Here is a 21,837-nt window from a genome sequence, read left to right as displayed (position 1 = left end):
CACGCTTGTTTGAGGGTGGGAAGGGGCGTCGTCACGGGTCGGCTACGGTTGGACATATGTCACCTCAACCTGCTTGGAGGCAGGTCGGGTACACTTTGGCCCGACTCCGGAGATGGTTGCAGCGCAACTCGGCGTGCAAAAACTGGTAATGAAAACGCAAATCAGCGCAGCGTTTGACACGCGCAGCCAAAAGTGCCAGGGGAAAAGCCCCATAAGACTGATGGACAACATGATCCGCTGGAAATGGAAACTACCCATATGTCATTAGACATAGTTTCTAGAAAATGATGATCCAGCTCCTGTAATTTATGACTTTAATGCTTCTGTATGGAACTATTCCACTTGTTTAATTAAAAAAAGCTCCATTTAGTGGGAAGTTTATATAGAATCAAGAAGTGTCAACATTTTACAGTGTGATTTTTGCTTCACGAAAAATTGGGCTCCACTACGTCAGTGATTCCCCAACTCTTTTTCTGGGGACCCATTTTGTAATGATGACAAATTATCGAGACCCAATTCACAATAGGTCTTATCTATAAATCGTAAGAAAAGCAAATTTGTATATTACAGTATATTCATAATTGTCCTGTATATAATTGCTCTGAATTAATAACAGGCCATTTATCAATCTTAACCCAGTTGTTATTGCTTTTTTTGTGGCTTCATGTTCTCATTATATCATGAAAATATAGAAATATAACATTTCTACTTTGATATGTAAGAATATAATTTCTCAGAATATGTGTTGCAGCTTTATGTGAGATGAATATTGATACCAGTCCAGTCGCACACGGCAGTCACATCATTGATTTAAAGAAATAATCAAATATTGCTCAGCCCCGGTGGGGACCGGCAGAACCTGTTTTAGTGCTTCCGAGAACCATTTCATTAAATCTTTCTTTAGGATTATATTCAAATGGCTCCACATGAACCCCTTCATGTTCTTTATGAACCATAAAAAGAAGCGCAGAAAGCCTGAAATGCCTCAAATCAGACATATTAAACTTATTTCAACCAGTTTGTTTTTGAAGAAATGAAGAAAGTTGGGTTATATTTTCACTGCTTAATCAAAAATGTGCCTATTATGTGTATGCAGAAGATACCATGTAGGGCTGCCCCCCTGTTAGTCGACTAAGCGGTCGTTTTGGTCTTAGTCGACTAAGATTTCTGTAGTTGATTAGTCGTTTTTCATGCTTTTTTCATCTCTGGTAAACACAAGATTTAAAGTGGTGCTTTTCTGTGATTCTTTGTGGAGAAACTCAGTTTTCAGATCTGTCGATTAAATCAATGAATTGACTAGTCGACAAAACCGTAGAAGTTTTAGAGTTTAGTCGACTAAGAATTTCTTTGGTGGAGGACAGCCCTAATACCAGGCGATATGTAACAAGCCCTCACACACGTTCTCAATTCAGTACCTTTGCATTAGAGTCCCACCATACCACTTTATATATGTGGCAATAATGCATCTGGAGCAGCTGAAATTGACTTCAAGGAAGAGAGACATCACACTATCTTCATTACCATCCAAAAATAGATTCAGTCTACAACTGCAGTTTTCCCCATTAAGGTTTTAATACACTTTGCCTCTCACCCAGCTTTATCTGTTTCTTTACATCGCCTCATATGTTACCAAGCTTGTCTGTGATATTTCCAAGCAGTCAGTAATGAGCTGCACTGCTGAGGTCAGGAACAGGTTTTAACTGAACCTTTTACGTGTTTTTTGATGTCATTGAACATCATATTCTACTGTAGTCTGAGCACCCGTCCACAGGACTAAAACACCAGACGACTCCCACTTCACATCACAGCTCCGGTGGTACCGTTTAGGATTAGATGGTACATTATATCTGCCCCATTAACAGAACTAGTAACAGTATACGCTCCATATAGCAGCCTGAACCATCTGAAGCATCACTGCCCAAAGGGGGGGGACACTGTTGGAAATGTAATTGTAAAGGATCTTTGCTAGTCTAAAACACACTGACTGCCTTACTGCGTTTGCTCCGGGAGCATTGATCATGTCAGACGGTGGGATGGAAAAGAGAAGAAATGCTGCAGCGCTGAACAATCCTTTGTCCTTTTCTTGTGAATGAATCCGGCATTTAAATGCACGGGTGGATCCACCTTTCTCTGTGCACTGTTGGTGATGATAATAATTATGTGTGTGTGAGGCAGATGATAAAGAGATTAGATAGTTTACAGGACAGATAACAGGATAAAAACATCTGTAAACACAAGAAGGGAATGTCATTCAGATGCATGTAAAAGATGAGAGAAGTCATTTTATACCAAAATATATATATAAATCTGACTTAATGACCTGTTGGGACTTGCCAAAGGACATTTGTCTCTTTCACTTTCTCTTCTTTTATTTCGTCTCTGTGTCTCTTTTTCACACTCCTCTGTTTTCCTGGTATTCACTTACAATTTAACTGAGAGGACAGAGCGAATTTAAACCGTGTGCATCTTTCTTTTAAAGTGGAACTCCACTGATTTTATTTGGAATGCCAACGAATAGCTACGAAAAGGAACGGCTGCAAATTGTTGTCACCCAGAAGCTTTGAAGTGATGTTAACTTCTGTCACATTTGTTGTCTGACCTTGGGTACATCTGAGTACTGTATTTCTTAATGAGGTGAAGTGCTGTTGAGCATGTTGGTAACACACACACCGACCAGCCATAACATTCAGACCACTGACAGGTGAAGTGAATAACATTGATTATCTCGTTCCAATGGCACCTGGCAGTGGGGGGGATATATTAGACAGCAAGTGAACATTTTGAACTTTGTGTTGGAAGCAGAATAAATGGGCTAGCGTAAGGATGTGAGCGACTTTGACGAGGGCCACATAGTGCTGGCTAGACGACTGGGTCAGAGCATCTCCAGAACTGCAGCTCTTGTGGGATGTTCCTGGTCTGCAGTGGTCAGGACCTACTGTACCAAAAGTGGTCCAAGAAAGGAAAACCAGTGAACCGGCGACACGGTCAGACCCGAGGCTCATTGATGCACCTGGGGAGTGAAGGCTGGCCCGTGTTGTCCGATCCAATAGAAGAGCTGCTGGAGCTCAAACTGCTGAAAAAGTTAATAGAAAGGAGTCAGAACACAAAGTGCATCACAGTTTGTTGCGTATGGGGCTGCGTAGTCGCAGTCAAGGTGCCCATGCTGTCCTAATAGTATGGCTGATCGGTGTATTTCCCTGTGCAGCTGCCTGGTCTGTGTAAATGCAGCGTCCTCTGCTGTTACAAAGGGCTCAATGCACCCAGCTCTAATCTCTCATGCTGCAGATCTGTGTGTGTGTGTGTGTGTGTGTGTGTGTCCTCTGCTCTCATCTCAGTGATGAGTTTTGCTGTTGTTTCACTGGCAGCTGATGAGTCAGCTATCCATCTCCCTCTTCCTCCTCCTCTTCTCATCCTCTTTGTAAGGATGAGGACACCAAAACACCAGGAGTTGAACTGATTTGTCCACCAGCAGCTTCAAACTGAAGAGATTAGATCTGGTTTGCACTGTGGCCACACACACACACACACTTTTATCTCTGCAAGACAAAAAGGCCAATACAAACACACACAGAGTGAAGTCGAGGTGTAAAACAAGAGGTGACTGGCTGAAAATATATGTAAATATAAAGCGACACACAACCATTCTTCTTCATCGCTGCTGTGGGTTACGACTGCAGCTGCTGCACTGAAACACACATACACACACAGTATTCCCCTGCTTGGATCGACACAAACTCTCTTTATTATTGCTCACACACATACTGTTTTATTTATATTTTATACACACACACACACACACATACGGAGAAACAAACACACATTCTCCTTTTCATTTTCTGTTTTTTAATGATGCTGAATTGTGCAGCCGGCAGCAGAATCTGCAGCCTATCATCTGCACTCTCAGGCCCTGAAGGAGCTGTCATCATTTTAACTGTGTGCTAACATTGTGGAAGTGTGTGTTTATGATATGCCGGTATACGGCAGGCAGTCCCAGCAGCAGCTCCAGGCATTGTTCGCGGCGAAATGTTATGACAGCAGAGCGGCTTGAACAACAGGTAGCGTCTCTTTAATTACGGCCAGTAATGTAGGAGACGGGGTGTGTTTCAGTCACAAGATGCTGCTGGCAGTTCACTTAATATGGATACGATGTCAGCTTTAACGCTTGTCCATTTGTATGGTGCAGTATGAAAAATATGTTTTTAGATTGCAGTTTTATTGGGGACTTGTTTGGGACTGGAGACACATGATTCAAGATTCAAGCCCTTTTATTGTCATTGTGCAGTACAACGAAATTAGATTGTGACAATCCCATAGGTGCTAATGAAAAGATAATACAATATAAAAAGAGATAATACAATATAAATATAAAAAACATAAAAAAGATTGTACAATATATACAAAATAATGCAAAAAAGTCAAGAGACTTCCAGTCATTTCACCTGTTTGTTACCGTGCTGTTTGGGAAAGTAAAATAGTTTACTGGCTTTAACTTTCTTTTCACTCATCTACCTCAGAGGTCTCTCTGCATCTCTGCAGCGTGAACACTGCAGTGCTGGATCCAAATATAACTCCTTTTAGAATTTATTCATTTAATTTTTAGCTTTTAACTGGTGACTTTTAAGGCTTGCCTGGTTTTGCCCCCTACAGCTAAACTCCACATCTATCATTTCCCCGACGAGGCAGAGCCCCGTCGTGCATCATCAGCCGGAGCACCTTTGCCCTTTCCGAGGCTGTGGAAAAGCTGAGTGGATCTTTTTTGTGAGGAACTGTACATTTGAGTCAGAATCAGAGCATCTTGTCCTGAATCACCATTTAAAACAGAGACATTTATGGTGGTCTGGTTATCCTGCAGGTAGTTTCATGAAGCTGCAGTTTTCTACCTGCAGTGACTGTGTCAGCTGGGGCAGTTTGCAACCGAGATCTGCTGTTCAGTTTTGGACTAAAATCAGAAAGTGTTTTCAGTGATTGTGGTTACTACATGAGACCTTATGGTTTATCTGAGTGTTAAGTAGAAAAGAGTTGATGTTTAGCTGCCATCAAGTGTTTCACTGAAGTATATTCTGAGTTTTAAAGGGATAGTTCAGGTGTTTTGAAGTGGGGTTGTATGATTTACTTTCCATAGTCAGTGTATTACCTATAGTAGTTGACGGTTGGCACGCCCCCAGTTTGGAGTTCCAGCACGGGTAGGTTTCCAGGCTATCTATAGCAAGCGGTCTTAAGGATACTTATACCACAGGGGACTGAATGCTCCAGTCGCTGTTGTTCACTTAGTCATAGGAAGTGCTTTTTATACAGGACTCCCTGCTGTGTCTGGCCATGTTGAAAGAGCATTTTTATTTGCGTTGGCATCAACAATGTTGCTTCTTTCACCCAGCCGGAACAAAGTGGTTTGAACAGACGAACAGTCAGTAACCAGTTGACATCGCTCTTTGTAGAGCTCCGTGCTGCTGCTAAAAATATCTACATTTAACAAGAGTTGCCAGATATGTTCAGGAGTAAATATGTCCACTCTTCAGATCACAAAACGTCAGATGGGTGGACTGCTTATGACCTGAAGGGTCGGGTCACCTGGCAGGTTCAGTGGTGGAAGAAGTACTCAGATCTTAAGTAAAGTAAAAGTAAACATTCTGCTGAACAGATGCCCGTCTGTTAGTAACATATTATCATGCGTGACCACATGTGTAAGCAGCATTTTACTGGAGCTTAGTTTTAAACACTTTATACAGTTCCAGCTTGAAAGAACGGGTCAGCTCAGCAAATAAAAGCAATAGTCGCACAAGATAAGATGAAATGATAAGACAGAATAACATTATTAAGATAGAAAGACAATGATAAGATAAAATGACAATAAGTTGTATGATAAAAAGTGATGACATAAATAAACAAACATAAGTTTATATTCCTATTTTGGACTTTTCTCTAATCTTTGCTTAAAACAAGAAGACATTTTTTACTTTAAATTAAACAATGTGAGGTATGGAATTGCTAAAAGATTTCTGAAACATGACAACTCTGCTTTTTTTGTGATAGACAAAATGTTTGCAATCACTGGTTTAATCTTTAACAATGTTTTGGATCATTTTAGAAATTGTGTTTTTTATGTATGGCTGTCAAACAAATATTATATTAGCATAAAATTGATATACTCAAGTAAAGTAAATTGTACTAAAATACAGTACTTGTACTTTATTATTAATGAATGTACTTTCCACCGCTGCCTGCCTTTCGTACGTCAAATGATTTATTGTAGGGCTACAACTAAATATTATTTTCATTGCTGAATAATCCGTCAATTACATGTTCGAGTAATCGATTAGTTGTTTGGTCTATAAAATGTCAGAAAAAGAAAGAAATCAGTGTTTCCCAAAGTCCAAGATGATGGCCTCAAATGTCTTGTTTTGTCCACAACTCAAAGATATTCAGTTTACTGTCATAGAGGAGTAAAGAAACCAGAAAATATTCACATTTAAGAAGCTGAAATCAGAGAATTTATACTTGTTTTTTCTTAAAAAAATACTCAAACAGATTAATCGATTATCAAAATAGTTGCCGATTAATTTAATAGTTGAATCAATTCATCGTTGCAGCTCTATGTTCTGTCAGTGTCAATGAAAGTTGTATTACATAATGATCTTAGTTTTTAATTTAGTTTATATTAGAATCTTTTTACTCAACCACTTCTATATATATATATATATATATATATATATATATATATATATATATATATATCAGTGTTTTGAACAGTTTACACGGCTGCACATACAGGAAGTGAAACAGTTTGGCCTTATGAGAGAAACTGGCAACTTGGAGCAGCGAAGCCGGATGTGTGTTCACGCCCACGACGCCTCCATTTGGAGACCATAAAGTGGAAAACAAGTGGCACAAGAGTGAACATACGGTGTTTTCACTGACTGTTGGCTGTTCAACCAGGCAGGGTAGCCCACTGGGTGGAGCTTGTTGTTGTGTCGTGTGGCCAGCAGGGTGCAGCATTGAGCTTCGCAGCAGCACATTCACAAAGAAGCTGAAGATAGAAGGAGTGTGATGCTTGCTGCCTTTTTCGTCTTCCGTTGATGTGCATGTGCGTGTGTGTGTGCTCAGGTGTGTAATCTCTGGATGGTTCACGGTACATCAATTGGACAAGCACAAACATTTATATATTCTTCCACAATCCATCCACTCGTTTCTTTTGTGTGTCATTTCACATTAAATTGAAGTTTTGGGGTGAAGTTGACTCTAATATAATTTCCTTATGTAGCCCCCCAAAGTAATTTCATTCCGTTTGATCATCGCAGGTGAAACAATTGAATTAGCTCTGGGTGTTATTGTGCTCTAAAGGTTGATGGCATAAAGATACGGAGTCTAATTTGAGGCTGACCGTTTCAAATTGAATCGCCGTACCAGACGGGGTTCAGAGGTGAGGATTACACAAGCAGTGTCATTACTTTACTGTGTGTGTGTGTGTGTGTGTGTGTGTGTGTGTGTGTGTGTGCAGTGTAACGAATTCTGTTAAAGGAGCTCAGCCATGAGAACGGACATAAAAAATGCAGCTGACAAGAGGAACTTGCCCTGCTACACACACACACACACACACACACACACACGCACACAGTGCAGTGCAGCGGTAGAAGGTAACTCACAGTGATGCACCAATTGAAATCCCAGTCAAGCCTTATTTACCCACAGATGTGACTCAGTGATCTGATGGGAGTTGCCAACGCACATTTACATCAACCCCATTGGCTCTTTTTAGCCTCCCTTTTTCTTTTTCTCTGTCTGTTTTAGGGCTGCACAATTAATCCAAATTTTATCACAATTATAATACGGCCTATACTGCAATTTTCAAATCGCAGGATGAGGAGATAAATCTCAATATTTGTTGTTAAAGGTGAAATGTGTGTCAAAATACCATTTTAAATTAATTATTGTGGTGCTGCAGAGATGTCCTGGCCTACACATCATATTCTACAGACTTAAGAGAACATCTTCCTGTGGTAGGACCAGATCCCCACAAAAATCATGTTTTTCAATGAAAATGAGAATAATTATGTAAAAATGATCATTCCCTCTAATATCGCAAATCATATCGCAATTGCAATATCAGTCAAAATAATCGTGATTAGATATTTGTTTGAAATTGTGCAGCCCTAGTCTGTTTTTGCCGTCTTTTTTCTTAATCTAGGGATGCACCGATCCAACATTTTCCATCATGATACCGTCATGATACCGTCAGCGATACCTGGACTTTGGGTATCGGCCGATACCGAGTACCGATCCGATACCAGTGTTTAATTAATAAGCGGTATGCCTCACTGTGTGGAAGTGCAAAACAGGCTGTTCTCATACACCGTTTGTAGCTGTACCTATGAAAAGTAATCCACTGTAATTCGTAGATATCCCATGAGATCAATGTAATTGTGAAAGAGAAAGTATAAAGAGCGACATCGGACTTTCGCCAAGGAGACTGACGTTCGTGTCCCGAGTGAAACCAGAAATCGAAGTTGATTTTTCACGTAACTTCCGTACTTAAGCAACACCACTTACAAAGTTATTTTAACCTCAGACCACGACCTTTTCCTAAACCTAAAGAGGTGTCTCATAACTACTTCCGGTGTGGCGTAACTTAACTACGATCTTTCCTAAACCTAACTAAGTAGTTTTGTTGCCTAAACCTAAAAAAGTTGTTTCCTGTGAAGACCGAAGTTTATTTAGAAAACGCTGTAGCGGAAAGTGATGCTGGACATTCATAGGAAAACGCACAAAAAATGAGGAATAACTTTTCGTAATATATCATAAGAATCGTTGTATGAGGATACGTTGAAAAGAGAAAGAAGGAGAAACATTCAGATAATGAAATCTCTATTTTTATCTCTCAATCTGTCTTTCTTTGTCTCTGTTGCTGTGAGAAGACGGGAGTGGAGGGGTGGGGTGGTCACCTCTAGCTTTCGTAACCACACGTGTGTGGGTGTATGTGTGTAGAAACACAGTCAGGCTTCAGGCTGCTGTCATTCACTCTCTCTGCTGATGTCACAGGCTCCCACATTGGGACACACACACACACACACACACACACGCACGCACACCCACACACACACACACACACACGGTGTAAGCAGCTGTGTCCACGAGGTGATGAAATACACACAGCTGTCTTTTTCTTCTTTCTGTCTCTGTGTGTCTCTCCTTCTGTCCACCTGCACCGCTATGTCATTTAATTGGTTCCAAGACACACGCACACACACACACACACACACACACACACACACACACGCACAGCGATTCGCTTCAACAGGTGTGATGTCAGCAGGAGCTCAGCATGGCGCCACATGTTGCTATGGTGACCGGCAGGCGCCTAGCGACCAACAGTTGCTCACATGCTCTTGTCTTATTTCCTTTCTTTTCCTCCTTTTATTTCCTTTTCCTTTCCTCGTCTCCTCTCCTCTGTTTTCATCTCCTCATCTCTCCCCCTTCTTTCTTCCCCTCCTTCACTCTTTTCCTCTCGTCTTCCTCCTCTCTATATTCTTCATCCTCTCACCCATCCGTTGGTAGTGTGCTGGAAATCTGGATTGAAATGGCATGCAGAGCAGAAAAGTACCCGATAGGCTGATGGCAGGTCCAGGTGGGGTGGACACATTTTGTCACGGGGACACACACACGTGCACGCATGCGCACACGAACCGACACATGCGTGCTTGTTAACCAGTGACGCTTCCCGTGATGCCACTTTGGGGGCCGTGGCGTGGGGTGCAGGTTCATGTGTCTGGTGCACACCTGCGTGTTGAAGTATGTGAGCTCATAAGTGCATACGAGTGCACCTGCAGCTGTGTGTGTTCCCGGCCTCCTAATCCCTTCTGACATGTTTTCACAGCAGTTTAATAAGGATTAGAAAAACGCATCCAGAATTAAAATTTTTGAATTACCTTTTATTGGATTGTAAAACAAACAATACTACCTCGTAAACAAGAATGATATAAACCAACAGACATTAAGGGAGAATTAAGTAATTGAGAGGAGGATAAAAAGATGGAAGGAGAACCATGTTTTCTCTACTTAGTAAAGTTATAGTTCAGGAGTTTTGAAGTGGGGTCGTATGAGGTACTTCTCCATAGTCAGTGTATTACCTACAGTAGATGACGGTCGGCACACCACCAGTTTAGAGTAACAGACAGGAGTACCAGCACGGGAGCAAAGCAATGTACTGCTGTGGACGGGGGCAGCAGCAAAACCTATTTTAGCCACATAAAATAAAGGCTCACCTAAAATATCAGTTTAAATGTACGCTATATTTAGAATATTTTCATCGCTTTACCTCGCCATCACACAGCCTTTTCCGACGAAGAACTGAAGCCATTGTATCCGTCTATGCTCTCGCCAAAGCAACCAGACTCCATTGAAAAAGAACTGTTCTGTTCTGCGAGGTAAAATTACTATTTTTTTTCAATGGAGTCTGGTTGCTTTGGCGAGAGCATAGACGGATACAACGGTTTCAGTTCCCCGTCGGCAACATAGACTGCATAGCTGTCTGACGGCGAGGTAAACCAGTGGAAATATTCTAAATACAGCGTACACTTAAACTGATTTTTTTAGGTGAGCCTTTCTTTTAGGTGTCTGAAATTAATTTTGCTGCTGCCCCTGTCCACAGCAGTACATTGCTTTGCTTCCGTACGGTACTCCTGTCTGTTTCTCCAAACTGGGGGCGTGCCGACCGTCATCTACTGTAGGCAATACACCGACTATGGATAAGTCCCTCATACGACCCCACTTCAAAACACCCGGGCTATCCCTTTAATGCTGTTTAAAGTCAGTGAGTCAGTTCCAGCTGTCGGGTGTAGTGTTTCAAGTGAAGGCCTGCCCTTGCTATCTGCCTCTTCATCAACAGTCATACTGGTCACACACACCCACAGCGCTGCTCTGCTGGTTGTACCGTTCTCTGTAAACTGAAACAAACACACAAATCAAAACCATGGTGGGTGCCAGCAATGATTATTTTAAGTGTCAATCAAGCGTTGTGTGGTGGAGCGTCCCCGTGGCTGGCCAGCTTTTGTTGCATCTCCCACTCCTGCGTTTCTTGTCATCTGGCGCTGTCTAATAAGGCACAAAATGCCCAAATAGGTACTCTGGGTGTAGTGGTATTCACTTTTTGGGTCTGTAATTAACATCCAGTTCCAGAAACTTAAAGCGTGATTAATCCACTTATACTTTAAGTTATGCACCCACTGACATTATAATGACATCTCCTTCCATTCAACTGAGAGCTTCTTTTATATTTTATACCCGTGGCTTTAAACATTTAAAGCTTCTGAAGTATCGCTGTGATAATGCACCTTTAGACTGCGTGATTGCAGTATGGTATATGACACACTTCGCTGCAGCACGGACTGCATTTACCGAATCAACAAGTGCAGTGAAACCTGGTGGAATGATTGTAACACACACGCAGCTCCACCATTTACATACATGCTTTTTGATCACATGCGTGAGTTTGTGTGTGCTGCCAGTGTGTTTTGGACACCACGGTGACGCACTGTGGGGGTGTTCAGACGTCATTCACATGCAGCTACCAGCCAAGTCCAGGAAGTAACACAACTGACTCACAAACACACACTGTGTTAAACCTTTGCTTGTGTGGTTGATGGTGTGTGAGAGAGAGAGAGAGAGAGAGGGGGAACTTTCACTTTAATATATCAAGTAACCAAGGAGACTTGGGCCACTAATCAATATTTGATTCAGTGCCACTCGAGCATATTGTGTGTGTGTGTGTGTGTGTGTGTGTGTGTGTGTGTGTGTGTAGGTGTGTGTGACTTCAGATGTCTATTTGCTTTTACTACAGAGGATGTGGCGCTGGTCCATGTGTGTGTCAGCAGAGAGAGAGAGAGAGAGTGGTCACTGGCCGCAGTGTTCCCTTACATTGATTTTGTCATCTCTGGAACAGCAGGTCGAGCCAAGATGGCTCCCTTAATGCAGCTTTGAGATGGTGACATCATATCTAATATTCATACGTCTGTCCCAAGGTGCCAGACGTATAAATTAGGGGTTCCTGTGGTGATTCCAACATACAGCCAGGGCGGGAACGCCGCCAAACGGAGACATTCGTCTCCATCTATCGGGCTACTATGGGATGGGCTTTGGACAGCTGAAGGATGCTGCTGTCTTTAGTGTCATTGCTCGTCGAGACAGACACTCCGGGGTTGGACATTAACCATGGCCCGATGGCCTCAAAAAGTTACTCTAAGGCCACCATGTTTTGTGAGGTCTTTCCTGAGAATGCCCCGTTTCTATTTATTCCTGTTGTTCGCTTTGAAAGCGCCGCAATGGATGAGGAACGGTTGATTTGTGAATTTGAAATGAGGAGTTATTTTTGGGGATACGACTAAGGATAAGGGATAATGTACAGCCAGTCGGTTATTGTTGTGAAATGAACCCCGACAGGGCGATGTCGTTCCGCGTCGGGGTCTCTCATCACCCAGAAGGTGTTTATTTCACAACAACGACCCGCTAAGTGTACATTATCCCTCTTATTACACGGCTACTTACTTAAGAAATCAATACTTTGACACAAAAACGGTCCACCAGAGTCCGACATCAGAACTGCACCCATAGCAACGGTCTGTTATACATAGCAACGGTCTGCTATAAAGAAATAACAGACCAATCAGAATTGAGTATTCAACAAAGATGTGTAATAATGCTTTCTAGTCGCCATTAGCTGTTAGCAGCCGGTGGGCAGCACAGTCCTGCTTGGCTAAATAACGGAGCTAACGGCTAACATTAACAACATGAGGTGTTACATTATGATGCGTTCAGGCTCCATTCAGTGAAAATGAGTATTGGGGTGAAGGTAAATTATAAAGTTGACATGATGTGTTCAAATGTAATCTCGTAAAAAGTAATTTTTTCTCAAGAAACTTGAATAAATGCAGTTGTTTTGAAAGCGACGTTTTTACAGCAATATAAAATAGATATTAGAGGGAATTATGAGCTGTTTAACTTCCTAACACCAGCTCTAAGCAGCTTATAATACATAATTATAACTACTGATGCCAAGATTGTTTTTTAATCAAAGCAAATATTTACATAATACATTCATTTATTTCTTAATCATTTGAATTTCAATGTTTTTAATTGAGTCAATCAGCCAATCTGGATAACAGAAAACACCCAAACTATCCCTTTAAAGTCCCCACACTTAAAGTATTAATTGTACTTTTACCACCGAAACTGTAGTACCGAAAGTTGTCATTGAATGTCTGGTTAGTACTCTTATATTTTATTATTTAAATAATAATTTTGTCAATGACAATGTTCCATTAATTAATTCTGCTAAATGTATCTATTAGTTTTGCACAGTGTGTCGTTTGACTGAAGGAATCCTATTCTGGGTACATTATTCAGTTTCCACGATGACAGTTTTACACATTACCGTGTAGAGAAGAGGTCACATAAAACTGTGACAGACAGTTCTACCTGTCTTCTCTCGGCAGCGAGGAGAGAAGTGGCGAGCCAACTTTTCCAGCAGTGACGCCGTCACTCAGGGACTCACACAGTTTCCAAAGTCATCAAGTTTCTAAATCTGCTGGGAGCTGTTTTAAAGAGTAATGCCGTACCCAGGTTGAGTTTCTCTCTCAGCCTAACGGGTGATTTTCAAAAAGCGAGACAGTAAAGGTTGAAGAATGGGGAGAGCGGGGGGAATTCATGATTCGGCAAAAGGAGTGTGAGTTGTTTTGCCAGAAATATAATAAACTGGTAAAGACGGGAAAGAAATTAAACGAAATTCCCCAAACTAATATTTAAATAATGCACGTCTATTAAAATATGAAATTTTTATGTAGAAAACAGATTGATTCACCCGACTGAAACCGATTCTTATTTCTAATGGTTGTTTTGTGAGCGTCATACTGTAATATACCCAATTTAATACTGAACTCTGAGTCAGTGGTTCGACACAGTGAAAGCAGATTTATTTCTTAATTAACTGCAGTTTGAGGTGGATTTGTCAACAGAGGTGCTACAGTTTTATAAATCAATAAGTCGTGTGTGTGAGAGAGTTGTTGCCAGTCTTTACTGCCGCTGTAACCACGCAGGCCAAAGTTTTATTAATGCTGTCATTAATTTTTACGTGTTTGGATTGTGGGTGGCTTTTTACAGCCGGCTCCTCTCACTGTAAAATCGATGGTTATTAAACACAAAAGGCCACAAAGAAGTCAGCGTCCAACTTTCTTGGTCAGTTTGCAGCTTTTTTTTATTTCTGTGTTTCGATTTTGCTTTATCTTTTCTGCTCTTCACTCTTCAGTCCTTTCCTTTCCTTTTCCTCTCATAATTCCCTCTTGTTCGTGTCCTCTGATCCTGCATTTCCTCTATTCCCCATCTTCTATCTATCTATCTATCTATCTATCTCCTCACCAGAATGCAGGAAACAAAGTCTCAGAAACTCAGGGAAAACCCTGGTTTTGTTTTTTAAATCCTCCATATTTGTCAGGTCTCAAGGTTGGCAAATATGATACACTGCTGTTTCTCTTATATTCCCTGTCCTCTATCTATCTCCTCACTTTCTTCACCTTTTCCCCCTTTCTTTATCTCCTTCTATATTTTCTCTACCATTCCCAATCCGCTCCTATTCCTCTTTCATTTTTCCTCTCCTTCCCCCTCAACCCCAGAGACCTCTCTTCTCTTCCTTTTCCTCTCCATCCTTTCTTACCGCTCGGCTCTCTTCACTTCTCTCTCTGTCTGCAGTCCATTACCTCCTCCACCACCTCCTCTTCTCTACTGGGTATAATCTGTGTTGGTGTATCCCCCTCTCTCTCCCTTCTCTCTCTCTCTCTCCACCCATCTAGGTCCCATGTTGTGAGTTATTACTCTCTAATCATCAGTGAGCCCAGAGCCAATACACAACACTCACACACATACAGTGTTTTCTCATAGTTTGCAGGTTTGTATCCCGACCTGGATGAGATTGGAAAACTTTTTTTCTTTTCATCATCTTCGTGAAAAAACTGGATTTCTGTGGGAGAAATAAATTACACCAACTTTTAAAAACATATTTTCAATTAATCTGTTGATTGTTTTCTCAATTAATCCATTAGTTTTTTTTTTGTCTATAAAATGCCAGAAAATAGTGAAAAATGTCATTCAGTATTTCCCATAGAATCTATTTTCATTCACATATCTTGAGGTCAGAGGTCAAGAGACCCCTTTTGAAATGGCAGTTTTTTATAGTTTTTCCTCACCAAAATTTAGCGTACGTTCGGAGCGTTATTTAACCTTCTTCCCGATGAGCTAGTATGACATGTTTGATACCAATGAATTCCTTAGGTTTTTCTAGTTTCATATGATGCCTGTATCGTCACTCTAGCTCTTAAACCGAGCCGATTATGCATTAAAGAAATCAGTGGTGTTAAAACAATTTTGCATTGACGCGTTAATGTGTTAACGTTGACAGCCCTACTAAAACTTCAAAGCCTACTGTGCCTAGTTATGGTTAATAAGTTATAATTAGACAGTCGCTGTTCTTGGCCGTGGTTCAGCGAACGGTCAATTTCAAAAATAAATATGACCTAGTGTCATCCATTAACACAATATTGATGTATGTTCTACTCTCCGTGATCATGATCTTTACCCACACTCATTATTAAACTGCCTCTTCTCTCTCGATATTTTCTTCTTTTCCATCTTATTTTCTCCCTCCTTATCGCCCACTCTCCTCCTCCTCCTCCTCTTCATCATACTTCCATCTCGGAAAGTGATGTCCTCCATCACTCCTCCGTCCCTCTTCACCTCCCTCCTCCGCTGCTCGTTCATTTGTCGCGCTGCTGAGTGTGCACAGCGCTGACATCAATCACAAACTAATGATGTTATGTAGAAAAATGGGTAAAGAGAGAGATTTTTCTTTTCATTTTTTTGACATTAAAGGAAAGGAAACTTGTTTAAAATGTGGGGGGAAAACTGTGTATCCATAAAATGAATACACACACACACACATACTGCTTGTGTTTAACTATGTGATGTGGTCTATTTGTCCTCCAGGGTCAGGGTATCCGTATGTTCTGCAAGCTCCAGCCCGGGACTTTTTCTCTGGTAAACAAGCAAGCAAATAAAAATGTCCGTATCATTCCCAGTCTGCCCCTTCAACTACCAATTACTCAACCCTCACACTCAACCGTGCTAAAGCTAATACTGCTGCATTACTGTTCCATCATTAATCTGTGATAAGTGGTCAGTAAGTGTTGCTCCAACTATTAGAAAAGTTCCCCCCTCGCTTTGCGATGTATTAACGCCGCCGTCAGTTAATCACACGGCTGGTTTCTGCAGATTCCAACCGTGAGTATGTGTGTGTGTGTGTGATGGCAAAGAAAGCCAACATCTGATGCTGCAGTTTTCAAACACACACACACACACACACAAACACACACATACACACACATTCACCTTTTGGCTTCATATTAATCAACAACCAACATGAAAAATATCTCTGTGTGCATATTATTCCCATACCGCCGTGCCAAAAAAGACTAACTCTCCCAGCCTGGCCTTATTACAGCTAGCCCCGAGCGCTAATGGAAAGTAATAAAGAGCTCTGAACGTCTTAGTTTAGATGTGTGTGTGTGTGTGTTTGTGTGTGTGTGTGTGTGTGTGTAGGAGAGATGAATGGTTCTGATTAGGCGGTGCAAGCTGCGGACAAGCCTGATGATCAATGTCTCTCTTCTGTTCTGCTGCTTAAGGACGGATGAATGTGCCACGGCCCAGCCCACTCGCACAGCAGTTTTCGCGAAATAGTCACGAAATATATTGTATATATTAGTGTACATAGACACACACACAAAATCAATTCATATGTAATCCGTGTAATTGTGAACTGGGAAGCAGGGAACGCCGTGTAGGGAGGAGGTCGGGGTGGATGAGTGGATCAAAAAACCCCAGACTTTAGCCCAGGAGACCGTTGTTGGTGTACCGTGTGAAACCAGACGTCAACGTTGATTTATTTGTCACGTAACTTCTGTACTTAAGTTACAGCACTTCTGGAGTTATTTTAACCCAAACCACGATCTTTTCCTAAAGCTATCTAAGGAGTCTTGTTGCCTAAACCTAACCAAGTCGATCTATTCCTAAACCTAACTAAGTAGTTTTATTGTGGAAAGACTGGAGCGAAACATTTGTAGGAAAAAGCATGAAAAATACGTTGTTGACAGTCGTGCTTAGCATCACGAATAAATGGGACATTTTTTTCTATTAACATGAATCAAATAGATTATATTGCATGACTATTTCACGAGCTGCCGTGAGACTGTGTTGCATGGCCACACACACACACACACACACACACACACACATACATGTAGGTTTTCCCATCAACTCTGGGCAGCATGTGTGCAACCTTTATTACTTTTTGTTCCTCCAAAGATTGATGGTGTGTTTGCTTCATTTCTCCGCCTCCATATGTATGAATGCATACACACACACACATGCTAGTAACCTATACATATGTGTATATACTGTGTGTGTGTGTGTGTGTTGCTGTCAATTTAAAGAATAGCAAATGCATGTGCAATGGAAATGTTCTGAAATTGGTTACGCCAGGATATAAAAGTGGAAATCAGCGCACTTGTGTGTCTGCAGAGCACTGCAGAACGGAAGTGCTGACTCGGCAACAGCAGAGATGGGTGGTTGAAGGATGGAGGAGGGGAGGAGGCTGGACGGGCGGAATTAAAAGAGAGAAATGAACGGATGCAGAGCGGAAACGGAAGGATTATTTAAAGGAGAAGGAGGTGGAGGAAGTTAGCGTAGGAGGGGGGCAGAGGGGAGGAGAAACTAACGGGGAGAGGAAGGAGGGGAAGACATAAAAGAGCGAGATAGAGGGGGAGTTGATGGCAGAGGTCTGGGGATTGGACGGATACAATCAATTGAAAGAGAAAGAGAGGAGCATTGCAGAGAGTTCGCAGCAGGTCCCTTGGCTTTTGGTTCACCAGGTTTTCATCCAGGAAATGAAACGACTTACCTCTCCCCTGTGTGATCGAGCTAAACGCACACAAACACAAAGAGATTTTAAACCACACAAACTTCCTCACACACACACTTCCGTTGACGGACTGTTATTGTCATCGTCAGCGCCGTCGTCTGTGTGTCTGTGCATCTGTATTGTGTGTGTGTGTGTGTGTGTGTGTTGCCACTGGAGAAATCACGCCGCTGCTTCTCCATCCCAGCCTCGGAGTTGATGCACAGCTCATTTTCTTCATCATCTTTGTCAACATCACTGCTGTTTGACTGTTGCTTAATGGGGAATCATAGCACAGAAGCATCTAATCATTAGTTCAAACATTTGGTCCCACTCAGAGACTTTTTTTAATGCCGAGTAAACACACGTTTCAGATCATAGAAGTCTGGTTTAGATGTGAATTATTCAAAAAATGTCTCATGTTAGAACTTATGTGCTGCTTTTAAACCACTTTGTCTACCTACTGGTTTTATTAATAAAGATTTTAAATGATAAAAATCTTTACATTTATTTGACATTCCCATTGGCCTGGCTGATATCGGACAATATTAACTTGTATATTATATGTTGTACTGGCATAAATGTCGGCAGATAAGTAACAAGAACTTACAGTACAGAGGTGCTATAGATCTTACATTTGCATATGTTCTCCACCGCTAACAAGTTTAGTTTTCAACTGTAAAAATGTAAAATATAATGTAAAAAATTAACGTTGACCAATATATTGTCACTGGAAAACCCTAAATATTGATATTGATATTTGTTTTAAAAATCCAGTATTTATGGGGCTTTCATTTCTATTAAACTATAAAATGTAAACGGTTTAAGAGGCTATGATTTATTATGCTTTTATGTGGGGCTGCAACTAACAATTATTTTCATTATCGATTAATGTGCTGATTATTTTCTAGATTAATTGATTAATCATTTGGTCTATAAAATGTCAGAAAATTGTGAAAAATGTCCATCCCAGTTTCTCAAAGTCCAAGATGATATTCACTTTAATATGATACTTGGGTGCTTTATTGGCTTAAACACCACAAAAACTACACAGATGCTCACCAACGGCCCGACATGGGCTGACGGTCTGCCATCGGCCTGGTGTATCTGGGCCTTCAGACCCTAATGCATTCATTAAAGTTGATGTTGGGGCTCTAGTATTGATCTTTGAATGTGTGTGTTGGGTTTAAGATTGAGCTGAATTGATTGAAGAGTTCGGTGAAAAGTTCAGTGTTCAGAGTTAAAAAATGTGATATGAATCTCCAGATATTAACCAGGGACAGAAAAGGTCCTTTATATTCTGATAGATTGTTAGGCTGCTTTCACACCAGATCAGGCTTTGCAGCGATTCGCTGTAGGGTTGTGTGGCGGTGTGGGAGAGTCACTTTAATGGCCCATTAACTGTGGCGATTAACGTCTTTTATTCCCTCATGGCTGGGTTGTACAGCTCTGGATCGCTGGGTATGTGCTTGGCCACCACAGCGTGAAGTCGGGTTACGTTTCTCCAAAAGTTGATTCCGTTTCTACTTTTCCGCCACAAACCGTTGCGATTTTTCAGCACCCTCTGCAGCAGCCGCAGCCCAAACACACTACCCCCATTCAAAATGAATGTGATAGCCTGTGTTTTCGCTGAAACGCCTGATCTGGTGTGAATGCAGCTATAGGCTCCTAGCCTTCACTCGCCAGTAGTGTTGTAGTGTTTCATGCAGGTAGAAGTATAGGTTGAGATCAGTTTACACTCGTAGTCCAGCCTGTGATCTAAGGTGTCAACCGGCTCCAGAAGTAATGGTGCGTTTAGAAGTGGAATTAGGAACCGAGCAAGTGCAGTAGTTTTAGTATCAGCAGCAATACTCATCCAGAAACAGATGATTCATGAACTTCATGAACAGAATCTAAAGTAAAAGAGGTCACCACACATAGCGGTGAAGCACCAAACACATAGACAAAAAAATGTAAATTGAAAATCATAAGAAACATCATCTGACCTCAGACTTTAGCCTCAGATTTTCAGCAGATTAACGCCTCCGCCCCCGCCGCTCGCCGCTCGCCAAGACCCAAAACAGAAAGCTCATTTGGCTCTCAGTAAAATCCTAGACATGATATCCACTTGATGATATTTGATGACTTTTCTCTGTTTTTAAATGCATAAAACTATCCCAGTTGAGAGTGTGGGTTTTAGAATTACTCCCTTAAGAAACGTTAAACATACATCACACACTCTTCGGAGGCGATTAAAGAGGAACGGCGAGGCTGCTTTTGCATAATAACTCTGGTATTTGTGCTGGCCTGTTAATGTGTTTGTGTGTGTGTGTGTGTGTGTGTGTGTGTGTGTGTGTGTGAGTGTGCACGTACACATTACACCTCATTAAGCAGACATTGTACTGCAGCCATAAGACGGGTGTCACAACCACCGTTACTCGACGAGCAAACGGAGTGATTGAGTGCGAGACGAGGCGCTTTGCCTGCTCGCCCGGGACCGACGCCGACGCCGTTACGGCACATTTACATAAACATCACCTCCTTTTACATCTCATTAGCATAGACAACACATTAACACGGAGGAGGGAGCGGAGAAGGGACGGCTAGATGGATTAATGAATGGATGAATGGGGAGACAGGGAGGGAAGAGCAAGAAGGAGATGCTACAGTTATAGTGTGCTGAGGGAGCGGAGATGGCCATAGAGGAAACATTTACAGATGCATTGTTGGTTTTATTACTCCAACAATGTTTCTTTTCTGTCTTTAGGGCCCAATTTGTCTTGTTAGTTTTCATCCTTTTCTTCTTCCACTTAACTCTATTCTCTCCTGTGCTGCCTTTTCTTTTCTCATTTTCTCTTTTATCTGCAGCTGCACAAATAGCTCATTTCCCAAATCTGTTCATTTCAATGAAATCCCAGTTGATTCACGCAGGGCGAGGTAAATCCAGGCTGGGCTTTTGTGTGTATTTGGTCAACTTTAACATGCTCATTTGTTCTATTGACCAACAAACACACAACTTTCAAGCGGGAGACCCGTGTTCAAGACCGGTGTTTTGTTTTGCATGTTACATTAGTGACGTTTGTCACGTGTTTTTCGTACTGATGTTACATTGTTTCCATGTGTTTTACTTAGTTTACGTACTTATTTTAAACCCAACTGTGACGTTTTCCCTTAACCTAACTAAGTTGTTTTCTTGTCTTAACCTAAGTGAGTGGCTTTGTTGCCCCCTGCTGGTATTGCCCAACCCAATATCACTCCAAAGTGTGTAATAGACCCGCCTGTCCACCAGAGGATAGCGTGTCAGTGTCACGTTTTGCCTCGCAGTGACGTGAATATTACATGCCTATATGAACGTGCAGTACCAGCAGAGGGCAACAAATCCACTTAGTTAGGTTAAGGTAGAACGTCATGGTTGGGCTTAAAATAAGTACGTAAACTGAGTTAAACACATACGAAAACAGCATAATGTTGGTATTGAAAACACGCGACAAACATCACGTGACAACCGTCACTACTAAACACGTGACAAACGTTACTAACGTAACATGCAAAGCAAAACACCGGTCTCCCGCTTGAAAGTCCTGTGTTTGTTGTTTTTGTTGAATTACCAGAAAAGTCAAGGCAAGTTTATTAATAAAGCACCTTTCAGCAACAAGGCAATTCAAAGCGCTTTACATAAAGCATCAAAAGCATCGAGACAAAGTGCAAAAGCAAGTTTTCTGGGAGTTTTTTCCAGATAAATTGAGCATAAAAACTGAATGCTAACATGTTATATCATGATATACATCGTTATGGAGATATGAAATGACCTACCGTTATATCAGAATATAAGATGTTAGTCATATCGTCGAGCCCTATCAACCTTTAAAACC

The 21,837-nt window shown here is 41.4% G+C and overlaps 1 protein-coding gene across 6 annotated transcripts in view; it reads left to right on the top strand.

The window, feature by feature from the left end:
• clcn2b (chloride channel, voltage-sensitive 2b) overlaps positions 1-21,837 on the top strand; it is a 166,137-nt gene that overhangs the window by 53,885 nt on the left and 90,415 nt on the right. For 4 of the 6 annotated variants that reach the window (XM_037775384.1, XM_037775383.1, XM_037775385.1 and 1 more), the window contains exon 3: positions 16,021-16,071. The exons of the other annotated variants lie outside the window; for them this stretch is intronic. In XM_037775384.1, the coding sequence (XP_037631312.1) occupies positions 16,021-16,071 (51 nt within the window). The remainder of the gene's footprint in view (positions 1-16,020; positions 16,072-21,837) is intronic. 6 annotated transcript variants of the gene reach the window in all.

Source organism: Sebastes umbrosus, chromosome 7 (genome assembly GCF_015220745.1).
Source record: "Sebastes umbrosus isolate fSebUmb1 chromosome 7, fSebUmb1.pri, whole genome shotgun sequence".
NCBI classification, from domain to species: Eukaryota; Metazoa; Chordata; class Actinopteri; order Perciformes; family Sebastidae; genus Sebastes; species Sebastes umbrosus.
Note: the sequence above shows the minus strand (reverse complement) of the source record. Positions and strands in the feature narration are given on the sequence as shown.